We start from the raw sequence: 19,164 nt of genomic DNA on the forward strand, positions 1-19,164 counted from the left end.
GGATGTTGTTCACAAACATACAAAACACATCATGACGCTAGTATCTGCGTTGGCTAACGTCAGTGCACGCGCTAGCGGACCAGCTAGCATGCTAACCGCGCTGCTAGCCCAACTTAGCTAGCACAGTTAACTTACAAATAAACTCATAGTAAACAACGAGAAACAAGTATTCAGACTCACACATATGGTGCATGTCGCCGTTGTAGACCTGATCTTGTGAATCAACTGTCACTCGCTAGCGACAAACAGGGGGCGTTCTTGTTAGCGAGGCAATCCATAAACAATGTGTGCCCAAAAGCAATGATGTTGTTCCTGTAAACTCTTCGTTGACTCTCTCTGCTGCTGGCTGCTACACGGGTTGCCAGGTTGCAGCTCAAACCCCAAAACAGACGGAGGAAAGAAATGGCTCGTTTTCCTCAGAGATTGACGATGAAGAAACACACTGACGCTACTCGTGGAGGTTTGCAACCTGATGTGTCAACGTCGCAGTATTCTGGACTGATGACATGCAATGGTCAACTAAGTGCATGCATTTTTGTTTTGTTATTTTCGACGCCCGCTTCGTATCCGTTGTCGACTATGTTTTTGCAAAGGCTCAGCATGTGTGCTGCATATGGCAATGTGACGTACATAACAGCCTGTCCTATTCAACTATGTAACCAATCTACAGGTCCCCACTGACAGAGAATACAAACAAACCCAGTGAGCGTTTTCCGTTCAAAAGACGTCTATGTCCGACGTTGAAAAGACGTTCAGAATTGGTTCAAAAGTGAAAGTTTTTTCGCCGACTATTTGTAGACGTTGAAAAGACGTTCACGCTTAGACCAGATTTAAACGTGATTTGCAATACTATAATGTGTCATCCTCTTCATTGTGCTAATACTAATATATCATGATTTAGAGGCTTACTAAGAAACCACATCCACATTTATCAGTTGAAAGCCAGTATTGGACATCACGTTGATATCTGGTCTAAACGTGAGCATTGAATCAAAGTCTACAAATAGTCAGCTAAAAACCTTTCACTTTTCACCGTGTTTTAACAGTGTATTCAACCTCACCGTGTATTAACTGTGTATTCAACCTCACCGTGTTTTAACCGTGTATTCAACGCCGAAATGCTTACAGTGCTTCTGGGTATATAACACATCAACAGTTTCCACTTACAGGACAAAAGACCAAGTGACACAGTAACAGTTCATTTGTATTTATTAAAGCACAATATAAATATAACAATGTTCTTTTATATAAAAACATAATCTCCTTTTCCTTCTTTAAATGTCGTTTTCAAAGCCACACAGGAGCCTATTTCAGGAGATCTGCCATATTTTCAAGCTGGACATCTGTAAATAAAACAAGTATTAGAAAAACATGTTGACTTAGACCAGTTTTGAACGTCTCTACACCGGAGACCATAGACGTGTCTTCAATGGAACGATGCTGACCTGGATATTACACAATATTGTTTATAGTATAGTACATTAACAAACACACATGTCTACTGTTTAGGTTTACTTTTCGTAACATGCTAACAAGCTAGCAGCCTCGCCCGCATGATGATCATAACATGATATTAATGGTATGGTAATGTATTTCGGTTTGCAATATTGGAATAAAGTAGTTCAAGTACTTACAGAGTACGTCGTTAGCGTGAAGCCTCGTTTATTCCATCAGCTCGTTCACTTCCTCATCACTCAGTAAGAGCTAGCTAGCTCAAACCTTGTCGTGTTTCCAGTCATCTCTAACTTAGAACAATGCATAGAGTCCGTGCGCATGCGTATTCCAGCAGTAAACACTGAGTTGTATTTTAGTGAACATATATGCTCTCATTATGATGTCCTGTGAGCTTCTTGTGGACAGCACACAGTCTATAGTTCCATATTTACAACGTTTTATATGAGACATACCACATATGAACGGACAGCGTAATATGATTTTGGAGAAATACGTTTAAAGTAACCAAAATCGCGTCTCTTTCAACCTACAACTGAACAAACCATCAATATTTTAAAACAAATTGGTGTTTTGTGACACGTTGATATTGTAACCGTAATTTAGCCGGTTCAAAAGACGGTTAAAATACGTCTTAGACGTTCAGACCCCATATCAACGCTTTTTCAACCAGAAATCAACGTTGAAATCCGGGTTAGTGCTCACTGGGAAGTGATCACACTTCAAATAGTTTTCGGATGTAGACTGTTGTGTTCTAACTATTGGATCAAATGGTGTGATAGTTGAATTTTAGTCAGATGCACTCAGTGTCCATCTCAACCTGTACACACAGTCTGTGATTCCAACTCAACAGGCTGCTGTAGTGATTGAGTTCGTAGCTGTTAGTACAATAAAATGCCACTAGAGTGCGACAGAGTCTAAGGAAACAAATAGTGCTCTTGGTTGGGCTTGAAGTTGCGCTTGTTATCCTTTGATCGGTCCTGTCTTGATATGACTTGAATCAGTTTTGACTTTGTATTTGTTGTACATTTAAAAAAAAGTGGATCAGCTGAATGTAAGCGGCTTTACCCTCCTCCACACCCATATGCATGCGCTGGTTCTTAATGTGCAATTAATCAATTGAAACATTTACTGCATCAAACATGACCGTGTGAGGAATTACAGACAATCTTTAACTGGTGAATTGATATATCAAACATATGCTTGTATTAAATATACCCATTCGTCCATCATATGTAACGTATATTGTATGTAAACAGGGACATGGGTATCTTAACTTGGAATAAAAAATCAGACACTCAATAGAACACATACGCCTTTTATTATCAAATATCTGAATATTGCAATGAAGGTATATACAGCATATCATCATCACACATATGAGTGCACACATTTCATATCAACAGGCCTTCAATAAATAATCTGTAAACATAACCTCACTGTAAAGGAAGATACAGGCATGTATGCACAATAACACACACAGAACACTGTTTGTTTTAATGGGGTAACTTAACAAATGCGTTTGCACTTTCAAAACTTCAAATACAGAGTTACATGGTGAAAAAAAAATATCGTGACTCAGGATACTGATGCTTATTCTTCCACATGCCCCTTCACGTTTGATGTCATCATTGTTTTATTATTTGTGTCCTTGATATTTCCTTTGTCACCACAAAAGGGGAAAAACATGATCACTACATTTATCACCAGCAAGAAAAATTCTGGTTGTGCACATCATCCAAAAATAAGTACAATGTTAGTTCTGATTCATGGCAGCAAATGAAGAGCAAACTAAATGAGAGATGGCAAACCATTCAAGGGTTTGTGTAAAATGAATAGTAAGCTGCCATGCCTTTGGCTGAGGGGGCTTCTTTGCTATAGGAGCTACCGTTGATGGCAACAGAGGCCAAGTCCTCACACTTGATGTCAGAGGGCGAGTCCTCTGTGCTGGGACCATTGAGTGACAAACGCCTTTGTTTGCAGGCCGTGGAATAAGAATCAGCCTTGTCTAAGGACAGAGCTGATGACTGTGTGTCCGTCCAGGAGGAGATCAGGCTCCCACTGCCGTTCACCTCCTCTTCAATCTGTGGTTTAACTTTGTTTGAGTCTTCTGGGAAACCAGTGGTGGGACTGGGCCTGGGAGACCAAGGCAGGCTGGGAGAGACCTTTCTCTGGTATGCCGCTCTGGACCCCCACCCTGCAGACATGGTGGTGAAAGGAGAGTCTGGGTAGTAGCTGAGAGCATGGGACGTTTGCATGGACAGGGATTTGATGCCATAGGGAAGCAGGGAGCTTGAGTATTCTCCCTCATAGGATGTCAGATCGAGTTTGTTGCTGGTGCTAGTGCCGTTTCCCCCTTGCTGCATGGAGGTGACAAACCACCTCTGCGAAGTTCCGTCTTCTGTCTGAGGCGAGAGAAGGCTGTTGGTCTGCGGCACTGCTCTCTCGCTGTTATAGAAGCGATTCTGAGGAAGGTTGTTAACAAATTGGTCCTGGAAGAGGGGCTGCATGGTGTAGCGGGCCCCGGGGACAATCTGGTGGGCACGGGGAGAGTCGGTCGGAGATGGCGTTAGGCGGTCATGTTCTTGAGCTGTGTACATCCTGGAAAATACATGTACGTATGAACTTGAGGTCAAGGGATGGCAGTGTCTGGGTGAAAAGAATCATGGTGTGAAAACCTCTTTAAAAATGAGTTGACACGAAACAGCAGATCTAAAGTTGGTAAATAAAAAAAACATTTACAAAACAGTACGACAGTTGATGCAATCAAACATGTGTTTTGATGTATTCCTGCAGTGTTGTAAAAATGTGATATTTATTCTCAGTTTGTAGTTGGTGGGAAATGAAATAAAATACTCACGAGTCATAATTATCTCTGAATCCTTTGGCAAAGGGGTTGTGATCAATTTTCAGCTGTGTAATCTAAAACAAAGCAAAATGGATATATGCTTTATATTGATATGAGAGGATAAAGAGAGAACAAGCATCATGCAGTTACATGCCTATTATACATATACATATGCAAGTAAATAGCAGATAGCTGATTAACATTAGAATTAGAAACATATATCCATTGAATGAGTTTCAATTGCTAATTGATCAAAACAGGATGTAATTCTTCCTTTTTTATTATTTTATGCTCGTAAAGCAGAGATAGTCTGAGCAGCTTATATCTTGGTAACCGTCAAAAACCGCTCAAAAACACATTGTGTCACAGAAGAGAAGCAGAGAGGAAAGTCCCATGCTTACATCGGTGTTCTGGTAGGCAGTCACAGCTATGAACTGGTTCTCTGGAAAGGTGAAGCTCTGAGTCTTAACGTCACTGCTAATGTCCTCCACCCCATCCTCCGTCACCTCCACGATGTGCAGCCTGGGCTGGTACTTATGCAGCGACTGCATGACAATCATCTGCATAATCAACATGGTGAAATCCGTCAAATCATCCGATCATTTCAAAACAAATGTTTTCTAAACATGCCCAATTTATGCAAATACGTCGTTTTTTTAACAAGTGGTTTTGGTCTAATGAAGGAAATGAATTTACTTCCAAACAATACAACATTTATGAAACAGTTCTTGGGATTTACGTCACAGGATTAATGGTGCGTTTTAATCTACCGTATTTCCCGTCTTATTTAGGGTTTATATTTAACTGTATATTTCAATGCAAAAAATATATATGTTGACATTGTAATACAAGTTATTAAAAATCTCCGGTGAGGGTTTAAGGCGTTAATATAGGGTTATCTATTTATTTATCAGTTTGGCATACCTGTGAAGTATTGTGATTGGTCCCTTTGTTGTTCGTGAGTTTCAGTTTGCTGAAGGAGATCTCTTGTCTCATCCAGTGGGCCGCCGTGTTTGGAGACTCTGGGTGGATGTAGACTTTGTTCCCTGGAGTAAAAAAAAATATTCCAACATCAAACTCCAGTAGACAACAGCAGTACACGTATACGAGCCTTATTTGTATTGCATTTGTTTATTTTTGGAAATAAAAATCTTATCATTTCAGTTCTTTCATTATATCGTTATGTTTTTTTTAATTATTATTCAGAGGTTAGGGTTAGCGCTTCAATTTAAATCTCAATTCAACATTGAACAAAATAAAATGTTAGTAAAGTCAAATATTGACCTGTTTCAGTACCTTGGCCACTGTTGTCCGCCTTGCCGCATGTGACCCACTTTCCACCTTGAAACCTCCAGTGGTTCGGATCCGCCAGCACCACCTCCACGAACACGTTGTAATGCGCTGTCAGGTTGAGGCCAGCTATGTTAAAACTGAGGAACGGGAACATCCGTCTGAAAGCACCAAACAAAATCTAATAAATGACAATGGAATAAAAACAAGGTCTTATTACAGAACAATGGCAGCAGATTACATGTAAAGTGACACCCTCTTTATCCTCTCATCCTGCCATCTTACCTGCCCTGCTTGGTGATTATCATCTCGGTCTGGTGCCGGTGGAACTTGAGCCACAGCGGCCGGTTGCAGAGGTACACCTGGGCCCTCATCCCCGGGCCGGCGATGGGTCGAGTTATGTTGCTGAGCGCCGACCCCGAGCTGCTGTAGGGCGGGTAGATGCAGCCGGGGCTCTGCCCGAGCTGGTAAGCCGGGCTGAAGTGACTGCGTCCGGCAGCGGAGGGGGGAAACCCCGCAGGAGGCAACACGGAGCCCAGGTGGAGAGATGAGGGGTACCTGCCAGCGCTGGACGCGGCGTAAACCGCACCACTGGGCGTATAGGGGATAAAAGAGCAGGGATTCGGTGTTTCTGGGCTTTGTTTAGAACCCGTTGGAGGGATGTAGTAGGACCGGTCAGTCCCCATCCCGTGCTCCGCGTACCTGCTGCCAGCAGTCGGATCGTCCCCATCCACAGCCGGAGATTTGCGCCTGTCCTCCGCTGCTTCCTTCGTAGAAGTGAAGGTGCTGCTCTCCCCTTCACCGCCGAGCATGTCTGCTACTCTTGTCTAGTCACAAATGTCGATTGCTTTCTTTGATCTCAGTCGATACTGCTCTTTTCCAGGGGTCTTCTTCTACTTCAGGAATCACTTGGTGTTATGCCTTCTGAGAAAAACTTCGACTGAAGTCTGAGATCTAGAGACAGAAAGAGATTGGGATTAAGAGGGGCCCCGGCTATAGGCAACATCCGCAGTTCACCTTTTCTTTTTTTAAAGGCCAAAGTGCCAAATTGCGCGTAGGAGAACGGGCCTTCAGTGAGATGGTGCGGGAAAGTGACCTTTTTCACATCAAAGCAAAGCAAATGACCGTGGGCGTATCAGGGTGTGGCTGTGAAGTCAATCAAAACGTGGACTGTTGAATTTCATTAAAAGTCAGTGACTTTACAGTAACTTAAAAACAGGTCATATTTACCACAGCCTAGGTGTTCCCCTCACTGTCTCTTTGAATGAGTTTCTCTGTTTAAAAAAAAAGGACAATTATTCTATTTAACACCCAGTGTATTAAAATAAGGCACCATCCTATTTTGTTTTTCCAAATTCACAAGGAAAGCTAAAAACGTGAACTATAACCAATTTGTAGCCGTAATACAACTGACCCTATCAAAAATAAATTAGGTGAAGTGGTGACTTTGAGTTTATTGGGACAGCTTAATATTGTAGGGGAATCGCCTCGAGGCGATTTCTTGTAAATCACATGATAAACTTTAAGTAGCCAAAAACACCGATTTTTGAGGGGGGGGGTAGCTTTGTGGTTGGGCTAAAACTGAAGTGAAAGCACACCCACGATTCTTGAAATCAGTGTGAAAAAATACCGTACGAAATTCGTGAAAATAAATTGTGCTACAATTTGCTTATCTTATTTTATAACAAGGCTTTTACAACATAATACATTTATCTTCACAAACATTTCTTTGCGAAAATAATATAAAAAATATACAATTTTTTTATTAGACAGAATGCTGTTAATCCTATATTATTATTCAGAGTTAATGAATTTGCATTCGTTCAATTCTAATGCGACTCTGTATCCCAACGGGATACCCGACGTGAAAAAGGGAAATAGGCAATTATTTTTCCGTTTGAAGAAACCTGTGATGTTTCTTGGATCAGACAGCAACAAACAAATGTAAACCATCCCGTCCAGGTAGGGAAAAACAATAAAGAAATACAAATAAATCGGTGTATCGACAAAATGATTTAATTGTTAATAATTCCAATGGCTAAATTGCAGTTGTATTTTGGGGCGAGTAATGTTTAAATTACACTGCTGAATGAAACAAATGTTTCACCGGGCAGTGTCCAAATAACAACACAAGCATTCAAATGTCTATATGCCTATCCCGTGTACAAATAATATGTATACAAAATATAAACTCACCAAGCGATTGTCCCTCCTGTTTCCGTTTGATAATCAAGTTCAGGACACCAGAGTAATTTCAGCTAAATCAAAACTACAGTGCGCAAAATGACCTGCGAAGCTGAGCCCATATACCAGTATAGGACATCATGTTGAGTTTGTGGTTGAGGAGGGAGTAAAAAGGTAAAGCCTGAGCCATGTGGAGGACTGATCAGAGCGTAGAGGCGCTGCTCTCTCCGTGTGGCCATGACGCACAGGTAGCAGCCTATTATCGATTCTCCTCTAATCTCCAGGGGAGGGGCATCACAGCCAAGGTGTATAAGAGCGAGGCTGCTCCTCGATCCACCCATGAATTGCTTCCATCTCATCATCCTCACAAAGAAATCACCAGAATGAGAGACCCATCAGTGTGTCTGGGGGTCGATAGTGCAGCATGTATGGTGGCCTTATATTGTGCTTTCTTTGTCATTATAACACAGATTTTTACAAATGTAAAAAAACATCTTATTTCAACGATATTAATGTTCAGATTTCTGAAAGGTGGTGTTACAGATTTAAAGTTGGCCACAACTTTTCAAAACTTTCAGCACATTTACAAAATTTGCCGAAAAAATGAAAGCAGCCATTGTAATTCTTTACCTGCAATAACATGTTGTATAAAATGTGTCAGACTGTGAAATGAGACACTTGGAAAGTAAATGTGCCTCACTGACAATAAGACACAAATGTAATAAATATAACAAACACAATTCTTTAATTTTCATATCAATAACTGCACAAATCGAACCTGCCAAGATTGAAACTCAGCTGTATCTTTGTCAAGACTATACAGATGTGCAAATCAATAGCATCCCCCATATCAGTGCTAACAGGGCTGAATAGTAAGGATCCCAAAACAGAAGAGCAGCCAAGGCATGAAGGAACTGATATAAGAGAGTTACACTGCATGTGATTTTTTCCATAATTAGGCTGGAAAGATCAAACACTATACAAAGAAACACATTTGTGTTACAGTGACACGGACATAGAGAAAGAAAACGCTTTTTTTTACTTTAGATATCTACATGAGTACATGAACAAGGATCTCTGGAACCCGACACTTTCATTTCGGATCACCCCGATAAAAGGGGTTGATGACTAACGTCGCCCATTTGTCGCCCCAATATACACATAGGTGTGTCACAAAGAATTCACAGATCATTTGGGCTCGTGAAGGAGCTCATATCAGACTGTTTTCTCCTTGAGTCTTCCTACTTCTACAGTTCAAAGGAAGACAAATTCAGACTATGCCACTGCCTTGCTGTGTTAATGGGGCACCATTAACAGCTTTAAAGACCGTCTCTTCTCTCAAGACCAGACGATGCTCAGCTGCTGCTGCTGCATGCTCAGAGAGAAACGTTTACATGATAAAGACAGTGAGAGGATTAATGACGCAGGTCGCCACCGCTGAAATAAAGACAAATACACTATTTGAGTAAACTGTTTGCACAGCAAACAGTCTAAAGCTAATACACCCCCTCGGATTGCACCGATAAACTGATTGAGTTGTTTGATTATTTCAGGAAGTCATGAATATAGAGTAAGAGATTACAGATCTCGGAGTGCACATGCGGTTTCAGTCATCTTACATTTACTTTGACCTAGAAGTATTTCTCCCTGCTGGCCATTTGTTTTCCCTTTGTCAACTGCATAACTTTTTTGTGTCGTCATTGGTACATCAGCGAGTCTATAGGTAAATGTATATGTCGTTAAATGTCATCTCTCAAGTGTCAATTTGTATTTTATTACAATCCAAGCACATCATACTCTGTCTATCCCTCTAACTTTCTCTTTCTTTATTGAGCAAACTACCCATTTGACACACAAACACATACGGCCATGTGCACTGAGGGTGAAACCAATGAGTCAGAAGTGAGAATGTGTTGAGTGTTGCAAAGTTTCTATTGCAGTTTCTATTTCAGCATGTTTGTCCCAGTGGTGCAGGGCTTCGCACACTCACTAGCATTACTCATGTAAACAGTTGTGATTCACCCTCCTTCAGAAATATCTGGAAGTCCTCCCTCCACTCAAACATGTGTTTTGCTTATTGTTACTTCACTTGGATGTTTCGCCTTCACCGTGCCAAATGATGTATGTGCAGTTTGACACCAGTGTGCTGTTTTGACATTCATCTGCTGAAGGGGGAAACACCCTGTTCTCACCTTAAAGATTCTCTGTTTGATATTCTGAACGTTAATATCGTAGAAAACAATGTGAAGACATATTGGAGTAATGTCTACCTGCGCAGAGAATGAAGTCACTCTCCTTCTGCGTGTTGTTATCCAAGCTTCTCTGTGCTTTGTTTACATAGCGGGCCGGCGTGAGGCCTTTAAGTGCAATTTAATGCATGTTAGCATGCCCCGCTGGCTAGTTCATGGCCGCCGCTGTGCAGTGCGCTAATATGGCGGTTACGGCTGATAACTGCGCTGTCAGCACCGTTAGCTGAGAGCAGACGGCTCAACCTTTGCCACGTTGAGAGCCGTTGAGAGGCTATAGATACGCTCTCAATTTTGCATTTCGCAACTTTTAAATCTGAATTTGACATCGGTATGTGGAAGAATGATATTGTGACATCTCAAGTTTCGAGACAATCACGGTCTGATATGCAAATTTACAAATGTGATGTGGCAACTGGAAACCACCAGTGCACACACACTGTGAATGGAATTGTTAGTCAAGTAGGAGATGTCTTGTGTCAGGCAGTTTAACCAACATATAGATCAATTCCTGATTTTTTAAATGGGTAATACATTTTGATTTATTTTGTGGAAGAAAAAAAATATCGGACACAATTTATTATTGAAACTCGGGCATGTTTTAAAATCCTTTGGGCATGCTGTCTGTATCATGGCCTCACTCTTCTCTCTGTCACACTCGATGAGCAGCTTCCCCCAGCTGTGCCTGCTTTTTGACACGTCTAAAGGGCTGTTTCTGACATCTTGCCATCCTGCCGGCCCCCCCTCCTGCAGTGTTCATGCCAGGCAGGAGGAAAAAGCTGGTGACCTGGCCATCGCCGCCCTGCCCTATAGGCCACTTCCACCCTGCTGGGAGCAGAAGGTCTGTTGGTCTGAAGCCATGCCAGGAACTCTGCCCCGCCGCAGCTTGTGATGTCACGACAGACATGCTCGCAGACGAGAGCTCTGATTGGCTCTGAGGGTTTGTCTTTCTCACTTCCTGGGAAATGCCCTCTCAACAACATACAGACATAGAAACCTAATTAATTATCGCTTTAGTTGAATGGTATCACAGCTTTCTGCCGTCCTGAACAGCTGCCTTCACAGATCATGCAGTACACAACAATTATGTTCTCACCTTTTGTGATGTAATAGAGGATTATGGGAGTTTTGTTAAAAAAAACATTTGTAATCCAAATTTTTACAACCCCTTTTTTTTTACTGCCCTTGTTAATTAGTTACCAGTCCATAAATAACTGACTTAATTTGTGCAAAATTCCACTTGCCAAATCAAAACTAAATTTTCATGCTCAGATACACTTGAAGAATTTTGTATTTGCAAACTATAAAAATAAATAAAATGGGATACTTATTCTTATAGTCATCACTTGAAATGGTGAAGACCCCTAATGACCCACTTCCTTGTCTCTCCCCCCCCTACTCTTACATTTATGGTTTGGTCCTGCATCCCATGAAGACAAGCAGCAGGAGCGGACCATCACATTTGGTGCCCAGCGTGGGGGCGGTTGGTGAGCTGTCATGTTCCAGCTATCCCAGGGAGATGCGCTTCTGCCTCGCCGCGAAGATTTGGTGTTTTCTCATTTGCATTTGCTAATGAGATCCTGTTTACATGATTGTATGCTGAAGGCTATCTCTATGAATATCTCTTTACAAATACAGGAGGTGGATGAAGTCCTATTTATTTAACCTTTACAAACCAATTAGTCCAATTTAAGATTAGGAATGTCCTTTTCAGGAGAGGTCTGGCCAAGAGCGCAGCATGATGGTGATGTTAGTAAGGCCTACAGTAAGTATTTGTTAGTGGTCTTCACGCTCATTTAGTTTTAGTCTCAAATTTGATGCAACACAGGAACAACATGAGTATTCTGAGGCTACATGGTGAGTCACCAGCGAAGCAACAGTTGTAACAACTTCACAGTAATACATACTGTAAAAGCTCTTGTGCTGAAATTCAACAAAGGCAAAGGACAGGTTTATGCGATTATGTGGTCCCAACCTAGTCCAGTCTTTGTTGAAACCAAAAGTACGGCACTGTTTACTTATTGTTTTGTACTGTCTTTGCTACAAGAGCCCATTGCATTTCCCTGATGATCTGAGGCCTCCCCTGCCAGTTCATCCTGATCACAACTTCACACAAGAGACTCATCTTCCTAGAAGCGTTCCTCAGCCAAGAAACATGACTCCCAAAATCACTTATCTGAAGAGAAGTTGCAGAAGTCTCAGGCCAACACCAGTTAGGGCCCGTTTAGAGCACTTCCTCATTATCACCCAATCTGTACTGTTAAAGAGCTCCTGCCCACCAATCTGCCTGTGTCAGCATCACATTACCGGTTATTACGACATTGTCCCATCCTGGTCATAAATGATGAGATTTAATGAGAATAAATTGTGTCTTAATCACTGCATTGTACCAATTATCCCACTACACTTGGTTCTAAATATAACTTTTGTTTCTCATGCAGCATAGGGATTTCATAGATCTATATACTGACCCAGCCAGCAGTAACAAAGCATCACAATAACAACCCAGCAATCGCAAAAGAATAAATACATTCTCCGTATTGTTTAGAAGAGTGTCCCTCTCTCCAGTGGGGTGGAAAGAATATTTTCTGCATTATGTCCTCTCTTTGAGCCGATATGCGGGACCCTGGGCATGTTTTTCTCATATGGGGAATCTGCTGACTGTTGTATCACATTGTGATTAACAATTTAACGATGGTCCCCCTCTTTCCCATTGTTATTCCACAGATCACTGAGGGTAAGAGCGAAATGCCAGCGACGGCACGCAGGCTTCATTAGATTCATTGATTGATTTATTGTTTTCCATGGTTGTAATCACTTTCCCCACGGTAATTTGTAAGCTCTTTATGGTTCAGAGGTATAAGCCTGAGAGTTAATTAATCGGCTTTGTTTCGAAGTTTGGAAGCAAAAAATGCCCATCTGAATTGGTAACTGCTTGGAAGGCAGTAGTCCCTGCGACTTAGAATCCCTTGTTTACTACCGCAAAAGATCAAAACTAAGCACGTAAACAGACATAATTAGGATTTCTAGATCTTATTCACCGTGATTCATATTTTCCTTGTTCAATTTGTTTTTTTGTCAAATGCAAATTTGGGATTTTGTCATGTCTCAGAAGTCTCTAGAAGTGTCTTGGTTAAAAAATGCAGCCAGTGCTCACCAAACAACAAATGATGCAACCCTACAGACAGACACTACAAAATCAGTGTAAGTCTTTAATTAAACTGACATGCGGTAACTTTGCGGCAATTCAAACCCCCAGAATCAGATGATACTGCTCTTATGTCCTGACACATGTCGTCTCCGCTCCCCTTCACCCACAAAGCCTCTGATATTGTCTGGCCTTTGTCAGTCTTAATTGAAGTGCCGGCTTGCTTTAATTGGCTTTCCGACGGTATGTGAATGGGGACTGCTGTTTATGGGTTAAGTGCATCTTAATCAAAGCTTTAATCCAGTCATTAACAGAGAAACATGAGGTGTTGAGAGGAGTGGAGAGAGGTTGATAATTGAGAGGCTGCTTCCTTGCTGAAATGAATTTGAAGGATTTTAAATATGAGCAATATGCCCTCAGTCTGCAGGACCTCCGAGAGAAAAATGGCCAGTGAAAACATTGCAACAAACAATTTTCTTTATTTCAGAACACGCATTTGTATTCTGAAGAAAATATATACCACTACTGATAGTGATAGTAAATATAGATTGTTATTGTCTACAAAACCCAACTCCTCCACATCCACCCTATTGCTCAGCTGTCACATTCACAGTTTTTCTCACTGTTTATTTTAGCACCTATCCCCTGTGTGAGGCCTGTGTTCTTCCGTTCCCCCACTCTTGTCCCCATCTCTCACACTCACTCACACACACACACACACACACACACACACACACACACACACACACACACACACACACACACACACACACACACACACACACACACATGCACAGAGCGTTGAATCAACGAGTCTATATTGAATAAATATGCTGCTTTTAGATAGGGTCCTGATTTGCATCATCCTTTGCAAGGTGTATTTTTCACCATTTTTGTGTAATTTATTATAGACATACACACACCTTCTGATCCTATAAAAGCACTGTCAATTGCTCACAAACCTTCAGTGCTACTCACCTTCTCAGAGAGGATCATCGCCAAATCAAACTGAGAAAATAGACTATTCATATTCTGATGGTGGAGTAGAATATCTGGGATTGGAAAGCATTCCAATGTAAATGTATTGAATTTGCTTAAAACAAATCCTATACCTTATGTAATTTATTTTGGTTACGCATTTAACTATTTTAACAGTTACAGTTACGCAATAGTCAAGAACTATGTATCAAGATTGACAAAGAAATACAATTGTTCGATAGTTTACATTTGCAATGCAGTTGAACATTGATCTTTACTAAATAAGAAAAGAGAGAGACCAAACCTTGTGTTCACCAGTGTGAACAAGTGCACATGGATTTTTTTGGGTTCGTGCAACACCTTGCACATTGTATGTGTGAGTGTTGTGTGTATTAGTGTATTGTTTTAAGGTGTGAAGGGCCTGATGACTAGATGAACACTGCCGGCCACCAAAAGCTTCACCACACACGACTCTCTCTGTGAGAGTGTGAAACCATTTACAGCACGAGATGACACTTCCTCCCAGGTCAGCGGGTCACTCACACACACACACACACACACACAGATCATCACTGTCGGCCCAACAGACAGCAACGTCGCTCTTTAACGCTGACCGAGAGGAAAGAGGAGGCAGCCCTCTTCTTACTTCAGTAATTCCTTTCATCAGATGAAGTAAAGAGGAGGAAAGAGAGAAGACTGTGCCTGCATATTGTGGGAGAAATTGATATAATTCTCTGAGCATTGCATGCAAAAACACAAAGATTCAGACAGCTGCTGTAGCATACTGAAGTATACTGACTGTGGGACTGATGGAGTGGGGACATAATGGCGGCCTGGACAGTGCTTTTTTACATTTAAAAGTCACAAATATGATTTTACTTGAGCACACACGCAAGCACACTCCCACGCACGCTGATGCACATACGCTACGTCGTTACTTCTGAGATGTTATAAAAAAAAAAGCCTCTTTTATCCATTAAAAATCTATCGATCTTGTGCTTTGCCTTCTCTACTTGACGTTTTTCTTTTTTCTGTCATAATGGAAAGTCTCCCCAGCCATTTCTTCAGCCCATTCTTCATTTGGAGTAATTATAGATGGAGAGGTAAAAGATTTTTTTTCCCCTTTCTTTTCTTTTCTCCTTCCTACCCATCTTTCTCTCCCCTGTGTGCATTCAGAGGCGCTCTCACCACTGCATTCTTATTAGGGACATGTCTGAAAGGCTCCCGCAGCATGTGGTGTCCTCTGACCATCCGCTATGGCTGCTTTTTGTTGGCATTAACAAGCCAAGCAACCAAGGACAGCTTTTCAACAGGTACAAACTTTTCCTCTTAGATAATTAACCGCATTCAGACACTCAGCGCAGTGTAGGCGATGTGGGTACAGCAGCCCAGGGAGGCTCATATTCTAGAAAAAAAAAAGGACAGAGAAAGGGGAGAGAGATGGAGAAAATGAACTTGATCAAAAGACAAGATGTTCTCTTTGGTGTTGTTTAGTGCTAGTGGGTTCTATACCAAACCCCTATTCAAATGGTCTGGCCTTCATTTCTGCTCTCCTTGTTGTCCTCATCGCTGTCCTCTTCATCTTTTCATCAAGATGGACCATGTAATGAGGGAAAACTCTGGTCATTGTAGAATGGTCAGAGGTTCGCTGGCTTAATGAATGGGAGGAACACAAGAAGGGTGAATGCTCTCCCTCGTTTCCGTTTGCCTCGCCGCAAAAAGCCCCGGGATGCCTCCTGAAGAAGGCCTCCTCCATCCACTGCCGTCTCATCTCTTGTTAAAGGGGGCATAAAGCGAAGGCAGAGGGGAAAAGTAATTTTCTTCTCCTGTCCTGTCCATTCTTTTGGTGGGTTTCTTCCACTTTTGGTTGCTGTGTACTTTCATAAAGCTTGTAATTATCTTGTCGAGAGCCCCTCAAGTGAGAACGAATGGGGTCTTTGTAGCCTTCTCTCTTCAGCTCTCTCCTGTTTCTGGGAAGAACGAAGTCATATTAACATTTGGTCGTCCACTTTTACAGAAGCAGTGAGAAAGCCAGATGTGTCTTCTCTGAAAAAAAAAAAAAAAAGAAAACCTTTCAACAACTTAATTTTACAAACATATTTTCTAAATCCCCACTGAGCATGGCAGAGTAGAACGACAGCATAACGCAGTTACTGCAGGAAGTTATCAAACTTTAATCTCACAGTTACTGTTTAATCAATATGAATTAGCAAATTGTCCAGTTGAATTGTTTAATTGTGTATTTGAGACGTGCAGTGCTGTCGTGCGAAACTAAAGACAGAGAGAAATGTGCCATTTCTTTTTCCTTACTGTATTGTTACAGCTCCAGAAAAGTACTAAAACAACCACGAGCTAACCAGGCATGACAATAGCAACATCTCTCTGACCTGGCAGCAGATATCACTGGTTTAGGGTCGATCTCTCCCCCTCTATCATCTATGCAAAACGTATACCTCCGCTCACCCAAGCCTCCCTCTATGCCTCTGACCTCCATCCCCAACTCTTCCGGCTGATTACTCCTAATGTAATTTTAATTAAAAACGGTGGTGTCAAAGGGTTTAGCCTGCCTGAGAAGCGGGTGCAGATTGTGGCACAGTGGCAGACCCCTTCACTTGCTTTAGAGGAAATGCATCCTGACATTGCTCGAGTGTTGCCAACATGACCAAAAAAAAAGCAAAAGAGGCTTTCTGGCTCATTTGAATGTCGAGGTATAACTTCATTCTGCCCGGAAAATATTTGTGTTATTTCTTATATTGCTGAATTTGGGTTGTACGCTTTTTACATATAGCCGTCTGGTGATTTCATTTGGCACTCACACCAGTGCAGTTAATGCTTCAAGCTTGTATCAGTTGAGCTGGAGTTAATTGTTTCCGTCAAAATTTAGAAAAGAAAAATCGCAAAATCGTTCTTCTGTGACACATAATAAGTCTGGTTAAAGAGCTGAGCTTTATTAAAAAACAGGAAGGCAACGGGATTGATTATTGGAAGATTTGCCTTTACCACCATTCAACAAACTCCATCACAGGCTCCATCACATCCATGGCTATTTCATCAGAATACTTACTACCTTGTGTCAAATAAATCGGTACCAAAAGCCATGCAAGAGGGCAAGGTGAAGCCACCAAGCTGTGACTCATTCTAACATCAAGTTGCACTTCGTTGACATTGGCAATAATTACCATTGACAAATTTCACAGGGGTGACCTGTGAAAGGTGCCCCACAGCAGGACTCAACAGCAGAGGTCTGCCTGTAGGTTTGTAATCCCCTCACCCGAGTTGTTGGATTATCTGCTCTCCATCGACCCTGAAGAGGCTCCCCTGTTGCTCGGGCTTAAACACTCTCTAAAATCTCATCTCTACACCCCATCTGCCGGCCGCACGACGTCTTGGAAGTCACAGATACGGAGGAGTGGGGGTCTGAGGCAGCACAGCAGAGGAATACATCCAAACACACCTCCTCCTTCACGCTGTGGCTGTGTGGAGCGGAGAGGAGCTGGTAAAACAGTCTGTTGTAGGTATTATGCTACTCCAAATTACTTTTTAAGTTTTAGGTATTAAATGTTTCAATGCGAGGTGAAAGTAGTGTCCTTGTTGCAACACAGTTTCCTTCACTTTTAACAGTGCCTTTTAGTGGATTCTACATTTAGATAAAGAATATATGTAAATCTTATAACAATGACTGTTGTTCTGGAGACTCACTCGTGCAAGAGGTGTCAGTGTCAATGATCCTTCAACTTTCTCTGATAGGGGCCTTGTTTTGTGGCTGCCAGTGGACAGTTGGAGGAGCTGGTTGTTGGCCCTGAGCAGTGAGGCATGTAGTAAGAGGGTTTAACTTCGCTAACCTCCTTCTGCCAGGTCCATGGGGGCCCTACTGCTTGGGTAATATTGGATCAGTGTTGGGAGCCCATGCCCCTGCCATATAAGCCAGCATGCTACCTGGGGGTAGTGAGCAATTTCACCCATGGAGCCAACTGGGCTTGATACTTGCTCTCTTCCTAAGACACAGAATGGATTCCTTTCCCTTCTTGTTCAATATTATACAGACTTGGATGTTGTTTTAAAGGCACATTATGCTCGATGTTTACTCTCCTATGACAAAACAAATTAACATATCATGTGTGGGAGTCTAATAGGTTTGCTGAGCTGGAAATCAACAAATACTCTTAAGATTTCTATCCTTAAAGGTGGAACATCCGGTTTGTACTGTTGTACAAAACAACAATATGCAATTGCTCCATGTTGCATGTCTTGCACAGTAAGTCAGTAAGTGAATTAGTAAAACCACCCGATAGCTGTTTGACTATTGCATTTTGGCTCTCTTATTCTTTATCTTTTGTTTGATAACCTCATTATAAAACCCAAAGAGGGTTCACACTTACACTGAATAAGCATCTGGTGTTTCTGTATATTTATACTGTGGCCAAACAAGAATATAAGGAAGGAGAAAAGTGTGTTTTCTTTGAGTAACGGGTGAGCATTATAGCATTTCAGTAGGCAGGCAACACTGTCAGAGAAAAAGACTCAGTTAGACTGCATGCTACGATATTGTGATCCCAACACAGAAAACCTGCAATGATTCAGTTATTTATTTTCTCTTATGAAGAATATGAATGGTTTGACCATGGTTAAACACACACTGCGTGAAAGGTGGTGAAACATAACCCTTTAGGTAATTGCTTGGTTTTCTGCTTTTATAATTATGAATTTGCATTTTCCACATTCATTTGCATTTATGATGAATTGGGGGAAAATACTTAATATTTCTCTTTGTAAACCAAAAAAGGCGATGATGTGCTATTTTTTTTCCATTGTAACATATTTCCTCCTCATCATTTGACATTAATGTTAGGTTTCTGCTTTTAATTTGTTCATATACTAATTTGATCAACAAAACATTACTTATATACAGTACATGTATATGTATGGTAGTTACCATACATTGTGTCTGAGAGATTTGTCGATATTGTAGATAGAGCAAATTTTGTCTTCAGCTGAGTGGATTTTTTTTTTTTTGGAAG

At 41.5% G+C, this 19,164-nt stretch overlaps 2 protein-coding genes across 2 annotated transcripts in view; both read right to left on the bottom strand.

Annotated features, from left to right (window-relative positions):
* Positions 1-314, bottom strand: part of LOC306781881 (ankyrin repeat and IBR domain-containing protein 1-like) — a 28,720-nt gene extending 28,406 nt beyond the window's left edge. Inside the window, exon 1 of the mRNA XM_079274971.1 lies at positions 181-314. The gene's annotated coding sequence lies outside the window, so the exon portion shown is untranslated. The remainder of the gene's footprint in view (positions 1-180) is intronic.
* A 2,599-nt stretch (positions 315-2,913) lies between these two features.
* On the bottom strand, positions 2,914-6,402 carry LOC306781786 (eomesodermin-like; the record flags this gene model as incomplete). The annotated part of the gene is made up of 6 exons (XM_079274806.1): positions 2,914-4,053; positions 4,313-4,374; positions 4,702-4,860; positions 5,225-5,346; positions 5,597-5,751; positions 5,876-6,402. 6 exons carry the CDS (start codon positions 6,400-6,402, stop codon positions 3,267-3,269), a joined length of 1,812 nt encoding a protein of 603 aa, XP_079130932.1. The 3' UTR covers positions 2,914-3,266.
* Positions 6,403-19,164: the final 12,762 nt, after the last annotated feature.

Source organism: Melanostigma gelatinosum (assembly GCF_949748355.1).
Source record: "Melanostigma gelatinosum genome assembly, chromosome: 9".
NCBI classification, from domain to species: domain Eukaryota; kingdom Metazoa; phylum Chordata; class Actinopteri; order Perciformes; family Zoarcidae; genus Melanostigma; species Melanostigma gelatinosum.